We start from the raw sequence: 24,988 nt of genomic DNA, 5'->3' as shown, positions 1-24,988 counted from the left end.
TCTACCTCCTGAGTATTGGAATTAAAGTCATGTACCACCACCTCCAATCTTGACTCGACCTTCTGAGGGCTGAGATCACGGGCATGTACCACTACACCCAGCTTTCATCCTGTTTTCTTCAGACATCTCAGTGTGTGTGTGTGTGTGTGTGTGTGTGTGTGTGTGTGTGTACTACATCCTAAGATGCAGGAGTCCTGTCTCTGTGCCTGGCCCTCTGGACTCATGTGTGAGGGCAGTCTTTCCTGGAGGGCAACAACCATGGGATACAAAATACGGGAAAGGGGAACCTGGAAATGGGATGAGCAAGGTGAGGGATGGGTGTGTGTGTGGGATGTCTAATTTCTCTCTAGCCTCCTCCACTCCAGGTGCTGAAGCAAAATTAACTGCTCATTACCACCATCTCTATAAGCTCAGGTGCAATTTCTCAAGCTTCTTTAAATGAAACAGACACACATATCACACACACACAAAATATATATATATATATATATATATATATATATATATATATATATATATATAAAATAGGCCGGGTGTGATGGCCTTTAAAACCCAGTACTTGGGAGGCAGAGGCAGGTGGATCTTTAGGTTATATAGAGAAACTCTCTCTCTCTCTCTCTCTCTCTCTCTCTCTCTCTCTCCATTTATAAAATTTTATGTATTTGGGTGTTTCACCTGCATGCCTATATGTGTGCCACATGAGTACCCAGTGCTCAGAGACCAGAAGAGGGTGTCAGTTCCCCTAGCACTGGAGTTACAGTGAACTACAGTGTGGGTACTGGGAATCAAACCTAGGTCCTCTGGATAAGGACTTCCACTGCTGACCCATCTCTCCAGCTCCTCCAGCTTTTTAAGACAAGCAAGGGGAGAAAAGGGGCCAGGAAATCATGCACTCTTGAATGAGGGACCCATTACTCTGAGACTCCAGGTCCTCTTCGCCAGAGCCTGCTCAGTGATGGGGGGCGGGGCGTTGGGATGTCACTTTCCTCTGGACCAGGTGGGATGAATACAACATCTCATTCTAGTAGCACATGCTCTAGGGGCATGGGCCTTCCAAGGGATGTTCTGAATGTAAGACTCCAGTGTTTTGTGGGAAGACCTTGACTCACTCGCACAGTAAACATCTGCTGCAATGAACCAGTCATGGTGCTAGATACAAAGGATATAGAAACAAATGGCCCTGTTACTGGGAATGATCATTATTTCACATTTTCCGGGAAGAAAACCACAAAGGAGCCAACCAGAAAACTGGCCATAGGATGCTGCCAGCTTCCTTTACTGTTCCGATGGGTTGTCAGTGGAGCCCCGTGAATCTTGGCCTCTCGGCTTCATGTATTTCTAACATTCTCAAGTGGCCACTCTGATTTTTGGCTCTGCCCAGAGCATTCTGGATAGAGGACTAGTGGGAACCAGGACCCAATCTCAATTTTAGGGTGGGGAAGAGCAGGTCTCCTTCTGGAAAAGGAAATGTGCAAGATGTCTTCCTGGACAGTCCCAACCTCTGATACTTCTTGGTGCTGGGTTTCATCTCTTCTCCAGCAATCTGCCCCACACCAATAGAATATCTTTGTGACGATATTCTGGAATATTCAGTCATAATGATAGCAGGGCTGGGAATTAGCAGTTGGCTAGCCCTCCATAACATGTCTAAATGAGCCAAAGTGTCGCTCACTATATATGTGTGGTTACAACAGTCTCTCCTGACACATTTCAGAAGCAAGGTTTGCAGTTCCTTTAGGAGCCTGTGTTCATTAAGTCTACACCTTCTCCTGAGGACAGGGAGCTGCAGGGCCTCTCCTAGTGGCCAGCTACTTGGAGGTGATGACCTCCTGGAGGGCCTGAGGACAGGGAGAAACTGAGGCCCCACGCACACTAGGGCTGTGTCTGCCTACAATAATAAGTGCTCATCAGGAACTTCCCTGCTTTTCCCAGTCGAAGGGGTAGGAGATACAGCTCTCAACTAAAACTCTGAACCTGCAGGTGTGACCTCCTCCCAGGGTACCTAGTCCACAGAGCATCAGAGTGGGGCTGGAAGCAGGAACCACGGGAAGCTGCCATTGGTTCAGGGTCCCAGAAGCTAGGGTCCACTGCATGTGAGTTTAGGTCATTGAGTCACCTGGCTCCATGAACCAGGTGCAAGTTTGGGTGTCAATACCTCGCTCCGTTAAGATCTAGGGGAGCCTCCAGCTGCGGGGGGGGGGGGGGGGAGGCGTGATTCGCGCACGTGCAAGCACTCACAGGTGCAGGCCCCGCCCATCCCAGTTGCTACTCACCCTCCTGCTAGGGCTGCCAAGACCCGGGACCCATCAGATCCAGTCCGACACACACTCTTAGCCAGCCGGCCGGCTCCACCTTGCACAGCCCGTTTCTAGAACCCAACGGACAGGGAGCCTGGTGTGCCGTTGATGCGGGTGCCGCGGCTGGACGGTCCTGGCGATGTCAGCTTGGTCCTTTCCCCTCCTTCTTTCTTCGTGTATCTGTGGTCCAGTAAGCACTCCTCGAGGCTAGGTGCTCCCTGGTTGGGGTTAGCTCCCAATTCCACTGGTAAGTGCTGCGCTAGGGGGAGCTGGAAGGCCACCCAGGGCAGAGGCGAGTCCCAGGAAGGTAACTTTCTCAGCTAGGGAGTTCCCCAGGGTAAGTCGGTGGAGATAAACTTGCACTTCTGGACCTGGCTTCGATGTAGTTATGGGAAGAATTGGAACTTTGTTGGGATTCTTTATATTTTTCTGGCTTGAGTTTCAATACTCTTGGGGCGGGGGCTGGTGTGGGTGAGTCTTTGTGGAAGTGAAAGAGTGAGGCCCCTGGAAGATTCCCCACGAGATGAGATTGGCTATGTAGATGAAGATGACCTTGTTTTTTTGTTTTTTGTTTGTTTGAATCCATCTAGCCTCCACCGGGAGCCTTGATGAGTACCAGACAACACTGCCAATTTAGCTACCGCTGTTTTGGTGGTGGTTCTGGGATTAAAGGCATGGGCCACCATACCCAGCACATTATCCATCTAAAGATGGGGTACTGTGTCAGAGAAATGGGTTATCCCTAGGGATTAAGTGGTGGTGCTAGGTGATGCAGGTCTTAACCAGCTGCTGCCCCTAGTCCTTGGCTACCTTGGGTACACATAGCAGGCTGGAGTTCCTAGATGTGCCTGTGCTCCAGTGGCTGGTGTTACCCCAGGCCAAGAATCTGCATTCCAGGTGCCATCCACTGGACGCTGGGGCAGGCCTAGGCAGCCTAATAGCTGCAGTGGGCCCTCTTACACATGCTGCCCCCTGTAGTTCCTCAGTGCAGCTCAAAGGAACCCAGTGCCAGCCTTCAATCTTTGAAAACACACTAAATAAGTAAATATGCTTGAACTGAGTTTAATGGCTTCCTGGCTCCTTAGAGCAGCTAGGCCATTCAAAGAAGTCTCCTCTCCTGGGAGAAGCTTACACACTTCTCTCCACCTGCATTGGAGGTTGGCCTCTTCAGTCAGGCAGCAAGCGGCTGCCAAACAGCAACCAGATACTAAAAACTAAGTGGCTTGTCTACTCATTGTCTGCACCCAACAGTCAAACAGAGTAGGTAACATCTGGTAACTTGTGGGTCCTCATTTTATCAACACCAGGCAGCCTGGCACCCAGCTTCTACCACCTCTGTTGAGGATGATTGTAGGTCTTTGCTGCTTACACAGTGGTAAGGGACACCGCCTCAGCACTATGGGGGCTCTCAGATCTCTCCCTGTAGGGCAAGATTGCTGCAAATTGCTATGTTCAGTCTCTGGCTTCCTGCTCCACACACTAGGCAAAGGAACTGTGCCTAGGTCATGGGAAAGCTGTTAGGACCAGGTTCTCGCTGGGGCTAGGCAGCACAGTAGGTATCTGTGCTCAGTTGAATCATGCTGGAACTAACGCTGGGCCAGGGAACTACCATGAGGATGAGTTGAGGACAGCTGGGCAGTGGGGATGCACACCTCTAATGCCAGCACTTGGGAGGGAGAGGCAGGTGGATCTCCGAGTTTGAAGCCAGCGTATATTTACAGATCAAGTTGCAGGATAGCCAGGGCTACAGAGAAACCCTGTCTCAAATACCAAAACCAAGCATGGGAAGAGTTGAGGACAGCTACTCTGATTCTGGGGATGCAGAACCTCAAGTGCAGTGGGACAAAGGACTTCTCTGGGACTTTCAAATGGGGCTTTAAGGGTGCCACTTGGGATGCAAGCTATGTACTACATCTGACCCTTTGTTAAAATGCCATCAAGTTTATTTACAAATATCTTTACACTTTGACAATGACAAGTCAGGACTTCACAGGAAAATAACAAAAACTTTCTCTGCCCCTGTCAGAAATCAGACACCAGATCTATAGACAGCATGATCTAGGCATCTGGACACTGGGAGTCACTTCCCAGAAAGACAGAGATGTAGACCACAGCCTTGGGTGCTCCACCTTTCAACACAGCAGTGAAGCTCCGGTGGTGGGTGAGCTGCTGAGGCTAGTTACCAGCACAGGAAAGACTGACCCACCAGGAAGCCCTGTTGGTGGGACAAGGCTAAGGTCTCAGGACTGGCTGAGATCTTGGCTCAGAGGTCCCGCCTCAGCTGAGACTGCAGGTAGATGCTGAATGTTGACTGGACTCGCCAGACAGGCGGTCAGGTGCCAGGCTACCTTTCAATCTTCTTTGGTGGGCTTTTCTCCCTGCCCCAAGCTTTGGTCTCAGCATGAGGGTTTCAGCAGCTGCAGGTGGGGCGTGGCAAAGGGGCTACAGTGTGTGGCAGTTTTAATAAAAATTTTATTACACAGCCATAATGTCATTGACACTTGTCCAGATCCAAATGATACTAGATACAGATCTACACGTGGGTCAGGATGACTCCACAGATTATATGGATTCTATGATTTTATGTCCTTTAAACAAGAAGAAAAAAGTCCAAGTCTGACATGATAGGAGAGGTCCCAGGAGCTCCAGGACTCTGCTGGAGTGCAGGTGTCCAACAGTCTGTGACTCCACATTTACACAACAGTCTATAAAGAGCTTCAGTCGATGGACTCTTCAAGTATGTGTGATTGCAAGGAGTCCATCACCGGTCCTTTGCCCAACTCTGTGCCACAGCTACAAGGGCTGGGGCAGAGCCATGCTTCCAGACTCTACAGTCACAATACTTCTTCAAAACCATCTGTTGCTGCTTTTTAAAAAAGTAAAAGTGTAAACTAAGATAAAGCAACACCAAGGCTTTACTCAACTATTAAGTCCATTTTTGTTTAAATACTACTTAATTCCATGATTTCCCATCATCCCTTCCTTATCAGGAGTCGGTGAAGTACAGAGCCCTCATCATTGTGTGGAATCAGCTGCTCTCAGCCGTTCCTTTAGCCTAGTGCTTGGAGGATATCATCAGCTGTACTTTGTTCTGAAAAGATTTGTTAAATGCCACTTTTATTTACAGTTGGAGCTTTACACCTGAGAATGATTATCAAGCAGTCAGCTTATCTCTTTTCAAACATTTCATAACGACATACACACCTCTCTGCTGGCTTCACCCTAGCTGCACAACAATATATATATATGCTCACCATACATATATATGCACACACACAGACACACACGGGCACACCCGCACCACTGCACATGCTGGTAACATTTGAAACCTACATCTTTTTGTGTTTGCACATTCATGTTGAATTATTTCTTTAAAAAACAAAATAAAATGTATTCTTGCCAAACATCAAACAGAGTCAACTAGGAGAAGAAAGGCAGGCACACGGGGAGGACAGAAACGCTACGTTCAGTCAAGAAGCCACAGGCTGTGCCTGTGCAGTGAGCAAGACTCTGCCACCCTCCCTGGGACCTGCCACGAGCTTCCTGCCCACCTGCCAGGACACAGCCTGTGGGGCAAGGGGGCTAGAAGGGAGTTTCCTGTGGGTGGGCAATGCTGGGAAAGAGGGGAGGAAGTCACACAGCTACAGCAGTCAGGCCTGTTTAGTAAGAAGAATCACATTTAATCAGTTTCTTTCTTGCAGTTTCAGATGCTCAAGTACAGCTCAAAAAAAAAAAAAAAAAAATCTGAAACAGCTACAGACCCATGACAGACTGATACAAAGAGTACTGTATTTAAAAAACGATAAAAATCCACACACACACACACACACCACACACACACACACACACACACTCTCAAATTAGACCCCCTCCCTCCCCATGAATGTACACTTTTTGGAAACTAAACTTTTTGAAAATCCCTCTTCCATGGACCAGGAAGAAGGAAGAGAGGAAAGAGTTCGCAGACGTCAGTCCTGCTCTGCAAGGGTTAGGGCCATGTTCAAGGGCCCAAGGCAGTCTGGAGGACACTGAAGTGCTGCCACTGTTGCCACCAGGGGTCCGGCGAGAACCCAGCTCCACGGTAATACTGACTGTGCAGAATGGCCAATCTGCTAGTTAAAAACCTGAAGTGGGTGGGAAGGCAGACACAGATCTAAAGACACGGGCAGATCCACCTTGGGCGGGCTGGGGGGTTGGCGGGAGACGGTGCAGACAAGGAAGGTCTATACAGCAAATGGCTTATATTACAATGACTGGCAGTTTAGAGTCTCTTCCCAGCCCCACTGCTGCTCCAGCCCAAGGAGGGCAAACCAGAGGAAAAGAGGAAAAGCTGAACTCGACGGGGCATGCGGGGCCGGAAGCAGCAGGCTGGAGTGCTCAGATAAGCCCCCGTCGCTTCTTGTAGTCTTCTAAGTTCAGAGATCTCCTCGGAGCTCCGTCCTTGGCTGCTGGGGCCTTGGAGGTGATGGCCAAAGCTTTGGACTCTGGGAAGGAATAAATTGGCAAACTTAGGATCTGTACAGGCCTTCTGACCTTGGCTTCCCTTCTTCAGGGAGCCTTGCTGACTGGAGTCTGCTCTCAAGAAGGACCTGTGCCCTATCTGACCTTGGTTCTATGGATCATGAGAAGCAGGTACCTCCTTTTCTTCCCTATTGTCAAGACTCAAAGCTGAGAGACCCACACATCTATCTGGTCCTTAGTGCCCCTTCCAAGTACAAACACACACACACACACACGCACACACACACACACGCACACACACACCTGAGCTTGGAACCTGTAAGTCAATCTTCACATCAAAATCATGGACTTTGAACAAGTCTTCTGAGAGGTCACTGGCTGACTTAGAATTCAAATCTTTATCCTTTCCCTGACCCTGCAATGAGAAAAGGAAACAAATTATAAAACATAAATGCAAACAGAGAGGCTGGTGGGCTGGCTCAGTGGTTAAGAGCACTTTCAGAGGACCTGGATTCAGTTCCCAGCACCCATATGGAAGTTCATAACCATCTGTAACTTCAGTTCCAGGAGATCAGGTGCCTTCTTCTGACCTCTGTGGACACTGGGCACATAAATGCAGGTAAAACATTCACACAACGTAAGATAAATAATACACAAATAGATTTAAAGAAACAGCAGTCATGGGTGGTCAAAGGTCTCACTTAAAATCATATGGTTTTTTTTGTTGTTGTTGTTGTTTTTGTTTTTTTGAGACAGGGTTTCTCTGTGTAGCTTTGCGCCTTTCCTGGAACTCACTCAGAAATGCTACATATCTCCTTTCAGACAGGATCTCCCATTGGCCTTGATCTCATCAATTAGGCTAGGCTAGCGTCCAGCAAGTCCAGGAATCCTCCTTTGCCTCCTCAACACCATGATTACAGATGTAAACCACTATGCTCAGCATTTTAACACAGGTTCTGGGGATCAAATTCAAATCTTCTTGCTTTTGAGGGAAGAATTTACCAACTGAGCCATCTCATTAGCCTCCCACTTCTTTCTTTAATTTATATATATTAAGTCAGGGGTTGGGTAGCCTAACAAGCGCAAGACCCTGGGTTCGGTCCTCAGCTGGGGGGGGGGGGATCACACACATACATATTTACTTTTTGTGTGGTATTAGTGAGTGGAACCCCGTGCCTTGAGTTTGCCAGGCACATTCTCTCCAACTCAGCTGTACTTTCTAGCTCTAAGGCCCCTTTCAGACTGTTTCTCTCAGGGAAACCAGGAGGGGCCATGAACAGTCTTCCCTTTTAGAGCCTTTCTAGGCTGCAATGTGGAGAGGGGAAGGAAGACTTGTCTGTGGTATATGAATGGAAAAGGTGGGCTTGAGATGATAGGCCCCTTCTGACCCAAGATTCAAGGCATTAATGGGTTAGTCAGGGAAACTTCTGAAACCGAAAACTACTTGCTTCAATTTTGATGCAACAGCCTTCACCCTCCACAGCCTGCCCAGGGAGACATAATGGGCATGAGCCACCCCAGTTCCCCGTGGTGCTCAGTGTGCTGAGCCATACCCCGAGCTCCTATTTATTTCCTGTTTCTTTGAAACAATCTCATGAGCTCAGGCCGGCCTTCAAACTCTTGAACTCCTGAGTACTCCAATTACAGGCATGTGCCACCACATCTGTAATCTCAGCACTTGGAGGATGCAGAGGCAGAAGGGTCTCTGCAAGTTCAAGCCTAGCCAAGGCAACAGTAAGACTGTTTCAGGGAAAAGAGAAACAAAACAAACAACTAAAGAAACGAGCCTCTCCTAGATCACCATTTTTGCCTTTACACTTACAACTGTCTGATCCTTACCTGATTCTTTTAATCACCCTGTAAGATACACAGGACACTATTTTCTCTATGAGGAAATGTGCGGCAGAAGTCTAGAAAGTTGGTGGCCTGAACACAGTCAAGGCCTCATTAAGTAGTAGTTTAGAATTGAAGACAATTCAGTACCAGTGAATAGCTGAAGAAAGGCCTGCAAGCCCAACCCACGGTCCTCCCTATACGAACAGCAGGTCTACACAAAGCAAGGTGGCCTCTGAGGTCCTATACTTGCCTTGCTCATTTCCTTTGGAGCATCTGGTAATACTCCAGAACCGTATTTCGCATTTAGCTGGGCCAAAATGGCAGCCTGAACAGCTGGGTCTCTGGACTGGGAGAGAAAATACATACATTATTTTAAAGACTACTTAACATTCAGAGTCCCATGCCAAATTCTGCCCATTTACTCCTACTAACATCACAAGTACTACTGGGCATCCTTTAGCAGCTCAGTGGAGTTTCCCTCCAGTTAGCTGCAGAAAAGTACAATTAAAACCACCAAAACAGCCTATCTAGGCCCCATACTAACCAACATATATATACAGGCTGTGCACCCTCCAGTATAAAAATCCAAAACCCATAATGCTTCAATATCTAAAATTATATGCACCATCACGGTGCCATGTGTGGAAAATTCCACATCTGATCTCATTTATTGTCAAAAACAGGTACTAAAGGTATGATTAAAAGTTACCTTCAGGTGATATATACACACATTTGAAACAAATGCATTTCTTCTGTAAACCTGGGTCTCATCCCCAAGATATCTCTATATATAGTGCAAATATTTCCAAGTCTAAATATGCTCAAGCTCTGGGATGTTTCTAGTCACAAGCACTGTGGATCAGGGACTCTTCCTATGTTAACATCTGCTGCACATTTTCAATGCACCCTGATACAGAGGGTTAACTCCCAGGTTTTCACTACCTATATGCCCTATAGCCAGATAAAAAAGGAAGAATCCAGACCCAAGCTCAAGGCAAGCAAATCCCAGCTAGAAAAACATTATTTTTAACTTCTTTATTAATTTCCTAATGGAATTCATTTTATGTCCTAGAATCTAGGTCCCAACTAAAAACGTCCTCTTCAGGCACTCACATTGGACACGATGGTGGGTTTGCACTGCCTCCTAGTAAAGGGATCCATCTGCTGGTTTTTCATGTTGTGACTTTCAGCCTAAAACAGAAAATATGCATTAGATCTCCTCCGCTCCTCTCTTTTGTCCTAAGCTTACAATATAAATAACATCTTTGCAAGGAACTAGGAAAAAATTCAAAAGCTGTCTGTCCTTTCAGTGATAAAGCACTTGCCTAGCGCACATAAGGCCTGGGTTCAAGGCTGAGCTGCAGAACAGGGACAGAAACAAAACCTCCCCCAGCAGAACAGGTCCAGGAGCAAGACCCAACACCCCCCTAACTAACAAATTAGACACAGGAGTAAGAACCCCACCCAACTAACAAATTAGACACAGAAATAAGAACCAACCCCCCCCCCCAACTAACAAATTAGACACAGGAGTAAGAACCACCCCCCACCCCCAACTAACAAATTAGACACAGGAATAAGAACCAACCCCCACACCCCAACTAACAAATTAGACACAGGAATAAGAACCAACCCCCCAACTAACAAATTAAACACAGGAGTAAGAACCCAACCCCCAACTAACAAATTAGTCACAGGAGTAAGAACCAACCCCCCCCCCCCCCACTAACAAATTAGACACAGGAGCAAGAACCAACCCCCACCCCCAACTAACAAATTAAGACACAGGAGTAAGAACCAATCCCCCCCCACTAACAAATTAGACACAAGAGTAAGAACCCCACCCCCAAATAACAAATTAGACACAGGAGTAAGAACCCCACCCCCAACTAACAAATTAGACACAGGAGTAAGAAGCAACCCTCCCAACTAACAAATTAGACACAGGAGTAAGAACCAACCCCCCCCCCCCAACTAACAAATTAGACACAGGAGTAAGAACCCCCCCCCCCCCAACTAACAAATTAGACACAGGAGTAAGAACCCCCCCCCCACCAACTAACAAATTAGACACAGGAGTAAGAAGCCCACCCCAAACAAAATAGATACAGAAACACCAATGGCAAAGACAAAAATGAATGTAAGGGCAGAACAGGCCAGAAAACTGTTACTTTGTATCATGCATTAAAAATGCTAGGGGCAGATATGAAGCAGAGTGAACACATGATGAAAGTACATCATTTCAATAATTTAAAACCACACATGGGGGGTTGGGGATTTAGCTCAGCGGTAGAGCACTTGCCTAGCAAGTGCAAGGCCCTGGGTTTGAGCCTCAGCTCCAAGAAAAAAAAAACAAACGAAAACACCACACATGGATAATATACAAAAAATGGTTTTCTTTAACCTAAATTCTTTTGTGGGGAGGCACATGCCTGCCATGATCGTCTGTGTGGAGGTCAAAGGGGAACTGTAGAGTTGGTTCTTCCACCTTTAGGTGGGTTCTAGGGCTTGAATTCAGGGCACCGAGCTTGCATGGCAAGCATTTTTACCTGCTAAGCCACCTCACTAGTCCTAATTTTACTTTTTTGAAACAGAGTCTTATATAACCCACACTGGCTTTGGACAATAAGCAGCTGAGGCTGGCCTTGAACTACTGACCCTCCCTCCTGCTGCCATCTCCCAGGTGCTGGTATTACAGCTGTGTGCCACCATTCCTATCATTTCACTAGAGTTTTGTCAGTAATCCATGTGAAGTTGAAAACTCACCACCAGAGCCTTCTCAGACTCCACAATGTTCCATTCCCGATTCCGCTGGTTGATGTAGCTACAAAGTAAGAGATGGCATCAGTCAGTGGGCTGCGAGGGGGTGGGGCAGCCTGGCACCCCAGAGATCTGTGGTGTCTGCGCAGCACAGAATGTACAAAGCTGGCTGGCCAACAACAGGGTCCTTACCCAATCAGGATCATTAACACACCTGATAGCAGATATGTTCTTGGTTCGCTGGCGGTCCAGGGCTTCTGCCCGCTCCTCCAGCTCATTTAGCTGGTCTTGGATTTGTTTGGCTTTGTCCTGATCTCCCAGGTCCTCAGCCATGGCCTGCATACACAAGAGACATGTGAGCTCTTGGCTGTTGCTGCCTCTCTATTAAATATCTCATACAGCACAGGTACGGCACCTCACACAATGACCAATGACAGGAAGTGTGAAGGAATAGTGACAAAGTCAAGGTGTCTTTCTATTTAACAGTAGAACACCTACCTTCCCATCAGTTACTGGGCTCTGTGAGCCCAGCCAGTAATGATGCAACATTAATTAACCTTAGAATATAGGCCCACATGGCGAAACTTCCATCACTAGGTCCATCCTATCGCGATGGGTGGAGTGGAAAACCACCTGCCATAGTGGGGTTCAGAGTAAAGCAAACACAGGACCAGGAAAACATCGACTGCATTTACAGCAAGGAAGGCTGTCTGGGTATCAAGAACGCCCTGTTTTGCTATCCCAGGGCCCACCGTGGTCCCCCATCCTGCTATCCCTGACTTGGGGTAGAGAATGGACATGAGTGTGATTTCTCCATCTTAATATGACAAGCAAAGGGTTCACGCCTGAGTCCTACCTTTTCCTTTAGCAGCTGAGTCTTCTTCATGGCATAGTTTGGTGGAGCTTTTCTGAACCTTTCTTTCTCTTTTACGATCTGTACCAGAGAGGAGACACCAGCAGTGAGGAATTCCTAAACTACTTTTGTAGCTGGGCTAAGCCCACTTTGAGGTAAGCTTCTAGTTACAGGGGCTGCTCATCCTAAAGCAGTACCACTCCCCAGAGGGGGAGCACACTCATTCCAAGGGACACTGTGCTGTTTTCAGGGTCACAGAGATTCTTCTGGGACAGTCTGAAGGAACAGGCATCAATAAACAGCAGCAGAACAAAGGCCTGGTATTGTAAGGCTAGCCATTGTCCAAGAGAACAAACAGAGATCCAAGAATTTGACCAAAATATTTTGGAGAAAGAAGTTCTAGAAGAACCAAGCCTAGGGGAATACACATCCTAATAGACTTGAGTCTATGTATTCTCATTGTAGATGAGAATGTACAGGGAAGGTTTGAAGTATAAATTATGAGGTAGCAATAATAAGCAACCCTTTAATTAATTTCACATATCACAGAAAATGTCAAGACAAGACATTATCTTCTCCAATCTGGTCTTAAACAACCCAGGCCCTGGGATTCAGGTTTCTTACCTCCTCAATGTCCTGATCATTGAATTTATAATTGAGAGCATCTTTAATAGATAGTTCCTTTTTATTGATTTCATCTAGAGTGGGCAACTGCATGCCAGCAGAAAACATCTGGACCAAAGTGTGATAAGGAAGCTGTCAGTGAGGGCTTTAGGAAAGAACACATTCACAAACAGCTGCCAGTCTAGTCACTTACTGCTTCCTTCCACTTCATAAATTCACTTTCCGTGAATTCTTGGTTTGACACAAATTCTAGGCGGAACACTCGTTGGTCATTGCCATGCCTACACAAAAGAGAGACAGCATCTCAAAGAATGTGCACACTGACTGTAACCAGCTAAGCAACCCTACCAGACTGGGTATACTCTCTGGGTCTGTCTGTGGGCCTTAATCCTGCCTACCCTCTGAATTACCAAGGAGATATAAAAACTGTACCACTAAAGCACCAACTAGACTGACTAAGCCCAGGCACAAAATTAATCTACCAGGGGTCATAGCCAGGACTTACTTATAAAACTAACAGTAGAAACCAAGGAGGCCTGGCAAGTGCTTCAGAAGTCTGTTCATCATAAACCCTCAGAGCCCATCAGGAAGCATCAGTTTGCACTCTGCACAGTTCCTGGGATGAACTGAAGAGCTTGGCAAAGTTTGGGGACTCAATGCCATACTCTTAGAGAGATTTCTCTGGACACTAGCCCAACCAGCTCTTTTTTATTTCTTCTTTAAAAAAATAAAATTAAAAAAAAAAAAAAAAAAAAAAAAAACGGAACTTTTTTTAAATGTAAAAAAAAAATTTTTTTTACATGTATATGTGTATCTGTCCACAAGTATCTATGTGTGTGCGTGCCTGGGGAGGCCAGAAATAGTTATAGGTGGTCATGAGCCCCCATGTGGGTGCTGGAAACTGAACCCAAGCTCTATAAAAGCAGCAGTCCCTCAACCAGCTCTTATTAAAACAAAACTATCAAATTTGTGTGTGTGTGCATGTGCTTACAACTGCAAGAAAGCGTCACAGAGAACGATTTGCAGGACTCAGTTCCCTCTTTCCATCACGTGGGTTCTAGGGACTGAACTCAGGTCATGATCTTGGTGGCAAGAACCTTTATCCTCTGAGCCATCTTGCCAGCCCCCAAACTCTTTTCAAACAAACCAGGGGATGTGGGACGAGGATCTGAGAGGGGATGGAAAGAATGTGGTGATAGGAATGGGTAAGGGGACAGCATATCTGTTACTTGCTACTGCTACATGATCCTGGCAAACTCCTGCTATACCTTCTGATATGGGGACCTTTAGAATTCTTAGGGTTCATGAGGGAAGGGGCAGGGATTTGTGTATTTCACATCACCTTTTTCCTAATGTCAAGAATAGTGCCATGCACAGAGTAGAGATTCAGTAAATGTGTGCCAAGTCAATGACACTTCCATTTCACTGAAGAGGAAAGTAAGTCTAGAAAGCTGACCTTACTTGGCAAAGGTGAGGCTAGTTGAGAGCCAGGGTCAGAAGGAAGCAAGTTTCCTGACTGTCCTCACAGAAAACGTCTCTGGCTCTGGCAGGGGGGTCTCATGGACCCGGTTACTGTACTTCTGTACATCACAACATACTGCATCCTTGCTACCCTCTAGGAATACAGACCCAAGCTTTGCTCTGTGCATTGTGGGGACCATACTTAGCACTCCACATTACAAACATCACACCGGAGGGAACAGGCAGCCCATCTGCAAAGGAAGCTAACGCTGCCGCAGAAGGCACTCCTGAACCAGGGCGTGGTGACACACCGTTATCCCAACCCTTGGAAGGCTGAGGCGGGATGATCCTGCTTGGGTTATACAGCAAGACCTTGTCTCAGAAAAGACAGGGGAGAATGGGAGGAAGGATGTATTTCATTAGGTAACTAACTCCAGGTGGCCTGGAGTTCTCCATGTACGCCAAGCTGGCCGTGACCTTGCAGCGTTCCTCCTGATTCTGTCACTGGAGTCTGGGGATTACAGGGTCTAGCTTCATGCCTGCCTCAGGAGTGTCTCTTACCGCAGCTGCAGTCCTTTGTTTGTTCTGGTACCACCCAGCTGGTAAACTTTGGCAGTTTCCACAACACCTGTGATCTCAGCCACCTAAGAGAAAAAACAGACACCAGTAAAAAGCCTCTTCCAGAGCTTTCCACACCGTTCTTGTCTCTATCCAACAACAGGGCCTGTCTCATGCTTAGAATTCAGATGGCTAAGCCTGCTGAGCCTTATCCTCAGGACAAGCAAGGCAGGAGAAAAGGCAAATTAGTCTGGAGGGCCATTACAGAAACATCAGAGGTCAGCTCTTTTTCTTCTTACATTGTTGTTAAGTGGTGAACATGCTAGGTAAGTGACTGACATTCCCGGCATCCCATCCTTAAAAACAAAATTTACTCTATTCATTTAGAGAGAGAGAGAGAGAGAGAGAGAGAGAGAGAGAGAGAGAGAGAGTGTGTGTGTGTGTGTGTGTGTGTGTGTGTAGGCGTGTATGTGCCAGGTCACAGAAGACGATGACTTGTGAGAGTCAATTCTCTCCTCCTGTGCTGGTCCAGGGATGAACCTCAGCATCAGGTTTGCTGACAAGTGTCTTTGTGAACTAAACCATCTCACCCCTCACCCTCCATTCTGACTACAGGAATGTTCTTGCCAAGACATATGTGGAGCTCAGATGACAACCCACAGAGTGGGTTCTCTCTTTCCACCATGTGGGTTCTGGGGGTTGAATTCAGGTGGTTAGGCCTGGTGATCAATGTTCTCACTCACTGAGCCCCTCCCAAAAGCCCCTCCCTGCCACTTTTTTTTTTTTTTTTTTTTTTTTTTTAAATGAGACAGGGTTTCACTCTGTTGGCCAGGCTATTCTTGAACTCCAGGCTCAAATGAGCCTCCTGGCTCTTTCCCAAGCACTCAGTCCAGGCTTCTAGCACTCAACTACATTGTGTGTGTGTGTGTGTGTGTGTGTGTGTGTGTGTATTAAGAAAAGTTTGGGCCAAGCAGTAGTGGCGCATACCTTTAATCCCAGCATTTGGGAAGCAGGGGCAGGCAGATCTCTGAGTTTGAGGCCAGCCTGGTCTATGGAGCAAGTTCCAGGACAGCCAAGGCTACACAGAGAAACCCTGTCTCAAAACACCAAAAGAGAGAGAGAGAGAGAGGATGGAGGAAGGGAGAGAGGGAGGGGGAGGGAGGGAGGTTTGGGCCAGGGAGATGGATAGGAAGGCAAAACCGCTAAGTGCAAAGCCTGACAACCCAAGTTCAATATCAGAACCTATATATTAAGCCAGATGTGAGCTGGGCTGGGGGTGTACACCTTTAATCCCAGCACTTGGAGGCAGAGGCAGGTGGGTCTCTGAGTTTGAGATCAGCCTGGTCTACAGAGCAGGTTCCAGGACAGCCAGGGATACACTGAGAAACCTTGTCTCACCTCATCCCATCTCCCAAAACAAACCAGATACGGTGGTGCAAATATAAAATCCCAGAACTTCCATGGGGAGATTTCTCACAATGACAGAAGAATCATCTAGAAGCTCATGAGCTAGCTAGTCTTCTAGAGTACAAAGGATGGCAGAAACAAGAGACAGTACCTCAAAATAAGGTGAAAAGAAAGAATTGGCTTCCTAAAGTCTCTCAGACTCCACATATGCACCATGGTCCTTACAATAGCGATAGACAGACAGACAGACAGACAGAGCGAGCAGGACTGCAAGATGGCTCAGTGGGTAACGGGACTTGCTACTTGATGACTCAAGCCCGACAACCTTTCTGGAACACACATGACCGTGAAAGGAGAGAGCCAACTCCAACACGGTCTTCTGAATTCTACATGCACACCACACATGTGTACCTTTCCAACATACACCTTACACACAGTAATAATAAATGAAACAGTTTTGTTGTTGTTGTTTTGGGACAGGGATTTTCTGTGTAACAGCTCTGGCTGCCCTGGAACTTGCTCTGTAGACCAAGCTGGCTTCAAACTCAAAGATCCACCTGCCTTTGCTTCCAAGTGCTGTGATAAAAGGCAGGCACCATCAGCCCGGTGAAGTAATTATTTTTAAGATTTTAAAATTTATGTATGTGCATGTGAGTGGGTATGCCTGCCTGTGTGTTTGGCTCATGTGGAGACCAGAAGACCAGGTGTCCTCTGTCATTTTCTACCTTACTGAGATGAGGTCTCTCACTGAATTAGAAGACGGATGTTCCAACAGGACTGCCAGTGAGCTCCTGGATCTGCCAGTCTTTGACTCTCAGAACAGAGGTAACGTGGATGGTCCGCTGGGGACCTGAACTCAAGTCCTCCTGCCTATGCAGAAGCACTGTACTCAATGAACCATCTCCCAAGCCTGAGAACTAGTTCGTCAGATCAATTTTTTTGGTTTTCCAATTGATACACAGTTTTAAATGTAGTTTAGGCTGCCCTTGACCTTACTATAAAGCCCAAACTAGCCTCAAACTTCTTAAGTTTGTTCTTTTCCCTCAGTCTCTGAGTGCACAGCCATGTGCTACCATGTCTGGCTGACTGAGTAATTTCTCTAGTTCAAATGAGAAGAGTGTGGAAGTGAGTTTCATGGTTACTAGTTCTTAGACAAGCAAAGAGCTACATTAAATGACAACTGAAAACAAGAAAAACCAAACACAACAATCAAATGGGACAAGCATGGCTATAACTTGGGAGGCTGAGGCCAGAGAATCAAGAGTTCAAAACTAAGCCAGGCATGGTGGTGCATGCTTTCAATTCCAACAATCTATAGGTGAGACCCTTATCTCCAAGGGGTAGGGGGCAGTTAGCTGGGCGATGGTGATGCACACCTTTAGTCCCAGCACTTGGGAAGCAAAGGCAGGCAGATTTCTTGAGTTCGAGGCCAGCCCGGTCTACAGAGTGAGATCCAGGACAGGCAGGGCTGCTACAGAGAGACCCTGTCTTGGGGAGGAGTGTCCAAAGAAGGGTGGAACTGCAAGGTCAGTGTTGGACTACAGTAAAACCCAGTCTAAAAATTAAATAAGAAAAAGAAAACAGCTCAGTTCTAGCATCCAAACCACAGCAACAGTGCTGGGACACGAGAACCAGGAGAATTGGAGTCACCTTTTTTCTCTTCTGTAAGTCTAGAGGTGACTTGGTATGTAACATGGCAACTTTTCATACAGAGAAAAATTTCATTCACTTATTTCTCAAATGAACAAAACTTCTATTTATGATGTAAGTCTGAACAACTACGTCATGAATGTCGTTTAGTACCCCTTTCATGATGAAAGGGGAAGAGAAAATAATCCTCAGTTCAAGCACACTGGTTCTCTGGGCTCCCAAGCACCCTTCGGTTCGTCGTGCATGACTCTCGCTGCTGTGCGAGCGACTCTCCCATACATAGTTCCTCTTCTGCTAGCCTGCCTCTGAAGACCCCAAAGGCCCATGTGCTGAAGACTTAGTCTTTGGGTTGATATTATTGGGAGGTGGCAGAAACCACTGGGAGCTTCTGTTGGCTTGTTCTTGGTTTTCTTTTTTTGTTTCGTTTTCCAGACGGTTTCTCTGTGTAGTCCTCACTGTGCTGGAACTCACTCTGGGGGTGTGGGGGGGGGGGGGGGGGGCGCGAGTGCCTGGAACTTAGAGATCTGCCTGCCTCTGTCTCCCAAGTGCTGGGATGAAACTTGTATACTACTGCTCCCTCGGGGTCTTAATAACACTGGTGGGCCTAGAATTTCCTCCCTAAACTCTACTGGCTTGTGGCAATTCTCCTGCCTCTGTCTCCCAAGTGCTAGGATTATAGGTCTGTGCTACCATACCTGGCCTCTTCTGTTCTTGAGACAGGGTCTCACTCTGTAGCCCAGACTGGCTTCTAACTCACAGCAATCCTCAAACCAGCTTCCCAAGTGCTGGAATTACAGGCGTGGGCTACTTTTTCTAGTTATAAGGGAAGCTGACTAATACAGTCAAATTGTGGCAGAAGAATGACAGATTTGTTCTGCAGCTCCCACTCCCAGTAGACAATCATTAAATTTAAAATATGCAGAATTGTCCAAGAGAAGAATACCAACCCGGTATACTGGCTTGCTATTGTGGTTTCCAATGCCAATCCGCACAAAACAGCCTGTGACAGTCTTAGCAAAGAAGGGCATGTGACACCAGCGTTCCAGCTTATGCCTTGATAACCGAACTCGATTCAATTCCTCAGGTAAGGAGACTGGCTGTGATTTTGGAGGGATTTCTTCTTTCCTGTGAAGAAACAAAGAATAGTTAGTATTCACTGTAAAAACCACCAGAAAGACAGACATCAAATTCTCAACACTTACAGCATTTGATCAACTTAGTAGGTGAAATAAAGGACCAGACAAGAACTATATTCTAATCCAAAGTAGTGTGCACTGCCCAGATTGATGCTACATCCCAGAAAAGAAGCTAAAGGCCAGGGTGAGGTGACGTGCAGTCACTTTCTATCTGCCAGGCCCAGGGAAAAGGACCAGGGGGGTGCAGTCAGGAGCCAGAGGCAGGGAAATGAATACAGAATTCATTCCGGATACTGAATCAAGCCAAAGATGCAACCCCACACCTACACTAAGCTTCTCTTCCAAGAACCCTCGTCTACTTGACACACCTGGGAAGAGGAACACAAAATTGGGGGATAGTCTTAATCAGAATGGTCTGTGGCCACGTCTATGGGGTGGCATTTTCTTGCTAATGATTACTGTGGGAAGGCCTAGGCCACTGTGGGCAGTGCCATTTCTGGGCAGGTGGTCCTGGGTTACATGAGAAAGCTAGCTGGGCAAGAGTCAGACTGAGCAAGGCATAAGCAGCATTTTTCTGTTGGCTTCTGCTTCAAGCTCTTGCCTTGGCTTCCCTTAATGATGGAACCTTTAATACGAAATAAACTCTTTCACCCCCGCCCCATACTGCTGAATGAAACTAGACACAGCTTACTCCTCTTCTTCATCCGACGATGACGTTCGGGATGAGCGGTCTGATTTCTCACTGGACTTGTCATCATCTTCCTCCTCCTCATCATCAGAGTAGACCTCACTTGTTTTCAATGGCTGTTTTTTAGCAAGGAGCTCAGCTAGAACAGAAGAGGAAACAATCACCTATGTTCTCTCCACAAACAAGAAATCGACTCATCTTCACCCCTGGAAAGAACTGGAACACAGAAAAAGACCTGAGCAGGCAATCTATCCTTCTAGACTGATCTGTGATAACCTGAGCCATACTGAGGTAAACGACAGTTAAACATTCAGGCACCAAAATCAGGTCTTACAGACAGACCGACAGACAATTAAAAAAAAAAAAAAAAAAAGTCAGGAGGTTGTTATAAGGTGGTAGAAATGGTTACCAATCACACTGACTTTCCCCACCCTCCCTACATACTGGGGACTGAACCCAGGGACTCTTCCATGCTAGGCAAATGTTCTACCAGTGAGCTATACACTCAGCCTCTGATCTTTCTGAAAAGGTTTCAATTACTTCATTTATGTATGCATGTCTGAGGACAACATGCAGGAGTCAGGCTCTCCCTCCATCACGTGGGGTCTAGGAACTGAACTGAGGTTGTCAGTCTTGGGGCAAATACCTTTGAGCTGCTGAGCCATCTTGCTGCTTCCCTTGTCTGTTACTGTACTCAAGATGCTTCAAGTTAGACAGCAAAGAATGAAGAGAACTCTTAATTACCTCTTGTGGGTTTCTCTCTCTTTTTAACCTATTATGTGCAGGTGCTCAAGGAAGACAAAAGGTGTCCGTCAGATCCCCTGGAGCTGGAGGTAAGGAACTTGAGACTCTCCTGGGAACTGAACTCCTGGCTGACAGAAGAGCACCAAGCCCTCTTAACCCATCCCACTAGCACTGTTTGGTTCTTGATATAATCTCACTATGTAGTCTAGGCTATCTTTGAACTCAAAATTATCCTGGTCAGGCGGTGGTGGTGCGCCACCTTTAATCCCAGCACTCGAGAGACAGGGGCAAGTGTATCTTGTGAATTTGAGGCTAGCCTAGTCTACAAAGAAAGTTCCAGGACAGCCAGGGCTGCACAGAGAAACCCTCTCAGGGGAAAGAAAAAAAAATCTGCTTCAGTGTGGGATCACAAGCTTTCATCACCATACTGGGCCATCATCATGCCTTTCCAGAGTTGAAGGAGGGCTTTGTTTTGAGTTTGCAGACTATGTAAAGCAGAAGAATGAAAGCAATCTCGATGTCCGCAAATGGGGGCACCACTCAATCACTCCTGACACCCCCATTTCAGTACAGCTGTGAAACACGAGTCCAAACATACAAAAAGGAGAGATGGGTTAGAGATGGCTCCTGATTAAGAATTCCTACTGCTCTCCCCGAAGACCTGACTCAGTTCCAGCACCCATACGAGGTGGCTCACAATCACCTCTAATTCTAGTTCCAGAAGATCTGGTGCCTTATTCTGGCATCCTCAGACACCCCCTACACACACACACACACACACACACACACACACACATACACACACACACACACAATTAAAAAAGGAAGAGATGCCCCTACTTTCTGAGTGACAAAGTGAGTTTTCAGGGGCCAGTTGACAAACACTGTAGGCCTCTGGTTCATGTACTGTTTCAACTACTTAGCTGCTCAGCATGAAGGCAGTCCTGAACAGCATGCAAACACAAGGGAGTGTTGCTTTATTCTAAGGAAGTTCTTCCTTTTGGTAATGGAGACTGCCTTGTGAATGCTGTTACCCCCCTGGCTGGCAACAGAATGAACTCACAAAAGATGGTAGTCTTCTAGCAGCTACATAAAGAAAGGAAGTAGAGCCTGGTGTAGTGGTTAGTACTTGTCTATACCCCCAGTACTTAGAAAGCTGAGCCCGGAGGAAGCTGACTTCAAGGCCAGTGTAGGCAATTTAGTAAGACCCTGCTTCAAAACAAAACATTCAGACTGAGGAAGTAGTTCAAAAGGTACTTGCCACCAAGCCTGACAGCCTGAGTTTGATCCCCAGAATTCACAGGTGGAAGGAGTGAACCAACTCTCAAAAGATGTCTTCTGAATTCCACATATGTTTGCCCCCATATATACAAACATAAAATAAATAAAAATAAAAAAAGTTCTCGCCAGGCGGTGCACGCCTTTAACCCCAGCACTCGGGAGGCAGAGGCAGGCGGATCTCTGTGAGTTTCCAGGCCAGCCTGGGCTACAGAGCAAGTTCCAGGACAGGCTTCAAAGCTACAGAGAAACTGTCTCGAACTACCCCCCCCCTAAAACCTAAACAACAACAAAAAATTTCCCCAAACCAGGAAAATCTTCCAGAATACAAAACTAACACAGCTACAAGGAAGAAAGGAAGGAGAGAAAACAGGTATGTATGTATAGTATGTATGTATGTATGTATAGTATAGTATGCTACCTACTGATGGTTGATGGAAGACTGCATGTGAGTCTGTCTTTATGTTTACAAAAAAGAAGAAGAAAGGAAATACACAGAGAAACAGGGGTCTGATATATTTTAGATGGCTTTGAACTTGCTGTGTGGCCAATGATAATCTCAAGACTTCTAATTCTACTGCTTCAACTACCCCAGCCAAATGCTAGGATTAGAGGTGTGCCATCATGCCTGGTTAGTACTTGCTGGAGATCAAACCCAGGGCTTTGTGCATTGCTAGCAAAGCTCCTGCCAACTGAGTGGTATATTTACATATGGATGAAATGTTTAAGTGTTGCTCACTATGGGAGGGGCAAGGCACCAAGTAGAAGGATGTGGAAGCTGAACTTCCTTTAATATACCTTGTGTGACATTATATCTTCCTTCCCTTTCCTGGCACACAACTCCTAAAACCCACGGCATCTGCAAAGTGATAGTGTCTTTAGTGTGCTAATGGGCTGACTGGTGCTTGCAAGCCCATAGGTAGCTTCAGGACAGGGTGTGCTCCCTGGAAAGACCAAGGCAGTATTAGAGAGCTGAGACTGAGGTCCTCTAAGGAGGGAAGGGGCTGAAGGTTGAACAGAACCAATGGCCAATGATTTGCTCAACTTTCCTATGTAATGAAGCCTCAAAAACAAAAACAAAAAACCTTCCATATAGGATATGGAAAGCTGGGTAGCTGAACCTGTGAAAGTTCCTGGAGAGTGGCCTGTCCAAAAAGACAGGGGAGTTTTCCTTGCAAATGTTCCACCCTATGAATCACTTCAGCAGAATCCATTTATAACAAATGGATAATCTAACTAGGCCTGATGGTAGATACCTGTAATCCTAGGACCTGGGAGGCAGAGACACAAGGATTATAAATTCAAAGTCAACTACGACTGCTAAAATTCTAGGCCAGACTAAGCTATATAAGACCTTGTTTCAAACAAAAACACAAAAAAACCCAACAAACCTAAGTATGCATGAATCCTGTGCAACACTGTAGCAAATTAACTGAATCCAAAGGATGAGGTCCACAGCTCGGAAGCAGATAAAAGAACCTGGACGCACAGGAAGACTGAGCTCTCAACTTGTGGATAGACAGTGACACTCAGTGCTTGAACTCAATTACAGGACACCTCGCTGGTGTCTGGTATAGAATCAGTTGCTAGTTTGCCAGTGGAAGAAACTCTCATACCAGAGATCACAGAGGTTTGGGGTCGACTGTTGTTAAATAAGCACATAAGAAACTAAGTTTGGGGACTGGAGAGATGGGTCAGTGGTTAAGAGAACTGGTTGCTCTGCACAGGACTCTGGTTCAGTTCCCACACAACAGGTCACACCCACCTCTAGCTCTGGATCCAGGGAATCTAATGCCCACTTCTGACCTCCGTGGGCATCAGGCATGCATCAGGTGAACAGATATACATGCAGAAAAAACACTCATAAAATAAATAAAGAAACGAGTATGTGTTTGTTTTTTCTTCTTTATCTACTGTTGTTTATTAGAAGATCTGAATTTGGAACCATGGACTTTATATTTTATATATTCACAAAATAAAGTAATAATTTAAAAGTTATTTCTAAACATTAAAAGCAAAATGAAACAAATTATTTACTTGATGAATAACCACACAGAAAGAAACTGTAATGAGTAACTTTAAAAAAAAAAGATTTGAATGTGATATGATGTAAGCTCATAAGCCCAGCACTTTTAGGGTGGTCTGGGTTAGGAAACTTTACCTCAAATCAACAGGGGAGAGTTGTGGTAATAGCCCTGCTGGTAAAGTACTTACCAAGTGTCACAGAGACCCAAGTTCATGCTGTGGAATAATACTTTGTGAAGGGTTGTCACTCGGATTGGTTTAAAGAAGAAGCTGACTGGCCAATAGCTGACCAGGATCAAGTTAGGCAGGAGAGCCAAAGTGAGAATGATGGGATGAGGACGGGCAGAGTCTGGAGTCACCAGCAGAGACAAAGGTACCGAGCCATGTGGCAAAGCACAGATGAGAAATATGGGCTCATTTAAATTGTAAGAGTTGCCGGGCAATGGTGGCGCACGCCTTTAATCCCAGCACTCAGGAAGCAGAGCCAGGCAGATCTCTGTGAATTTGAGGCCAGTCTGTTCTACAGAGTGAGTTCTAGGACAGGCACCAAAACTACACAGAGAAACCCTGTCTGGAAAAGAAAAAAAAAAGAAAAAAGGAAAAAGAAAAAAGAAAAAGTAAGAGTTAGCTAGTAATAAGCCTGAGCTATTGGCTGAGCATAAACAATTAATAAAAAAGTTTCTGAGTAATTATTTGGGAGTTGCCATGGCACAGGAAAACTCTGCCTACAAACTCAGGTCCTCAGACCCTACATACAAAACTGGGTGTAGGGTCACATACCTATAATCCCAGCATAGGGAAGACAGAGACAAGCAGATACCTGTTAGTGTGATGAGCCAAAGTATCAAGCTCTAGATTAATCGAGAGACTCATCTTGAAAATAAACTAGAGAGCACCCGAGGAGGACACCTGATGTTAGAGGAGTGTGTGAGTGTGAGTGTGTGTGTGTGTGTGTGTGTGTGTATAGTGTGTATAGTGTATATGTGTGTGTGTGTGTGTGTGTGTATAGTGTGTATAGTGTGTATAGTGTATGTGTGTGTGTGTGCCTGAGTATGTGGATGTGTATCACATGCATGCAGCAGTCCTCAGAGGTCAGAAGAAGGTATTGGATCCACTACAACCAGAGTTACAGGTGGTTATGAGCTACTATGTAGGTCCTAGGAATCAAACAGAGGACCTCTAGAACAGTGGCCAGTGCTCCTAAGTGCTG

At 46.2% G+C, this 24,988-nt stretch overlaps 1 protein-coding gene across 1 annotated transcript in view; it reads right to left on the bottom strand.

Annotated features, from left to right (window-relative positions):
* Nucleotides 1-4,212: 4,212 nt before the first annotated feature.
* The window catches only part of Rtf1 (RTF1 homolog, Paf1/RNA polymerase II complex component), a 60,708-nt gene continuing 39,932 nt past the window's right edge, over nt 4,213-24,988 (bottom strand). Inside the window, exons 7-18 of the mRNA XM_036185094.1 lie at nt 19,735-19,870; nt 18,855-19,032; nt 14,854-14,936; nt 13,025-13,112; nt 12,832-12,939; nt 12,211-12,288; nt 11,569-11,690; nt 11,361-11,418; nt 9,708-9,785; nt 8,845-8,940; nt 7,062-7,173; nt 4,213-6,781 (exon numbers count right to left, since the gene is read on the bottom strand). Coding sequence (XP_036040987.1) covers nt 6,675-6,781; nt 7,062-7,173; nt 8,845-8,940; nt 9,708-9,785; nt 11,361-11,418; nt 11,569-11,690; nt 12,211-12,288; nt 12,832-12,939; nt 13,025-13,112; nt 14,854-14,936; nt 18,855-19,032; nt 19,735-19,870 — 1,244 coding nt within the window. The 3' untranslated portion in view covers nt 4,213-6,674. The remainder of the gene's footprint in view (nt 6,782-7,061; nt 7,174-8,844; nt 8,941-9,707; nt 9,786-11,360; nt 11,419-11,568; nt 11,691-12,210; nt 12,289-12,831; nt 12,940-13,024; nt 13,113-14,853; nt 14,937-18,854; nt 19,033-19,734; nt 19,871-24,988) is intronic.

Source organism: Onychomys torridus, chromosome 4, assembly GCF_903995425.1.
Source record: "Onychomys torridus chromosome 4, mOncTor1.1, whole genome shotgun sequence".
NCBI classification, from domain to species: domain Eukaryota; kingdom Metazoa; phylum Chordata; class Mammalia; order Rodentia; family Cricetidae; genus Onychomys; species Onychomys torridus.
This window is presented reverse-complemented; position numbering and strand designations above follow the sequence as displayed.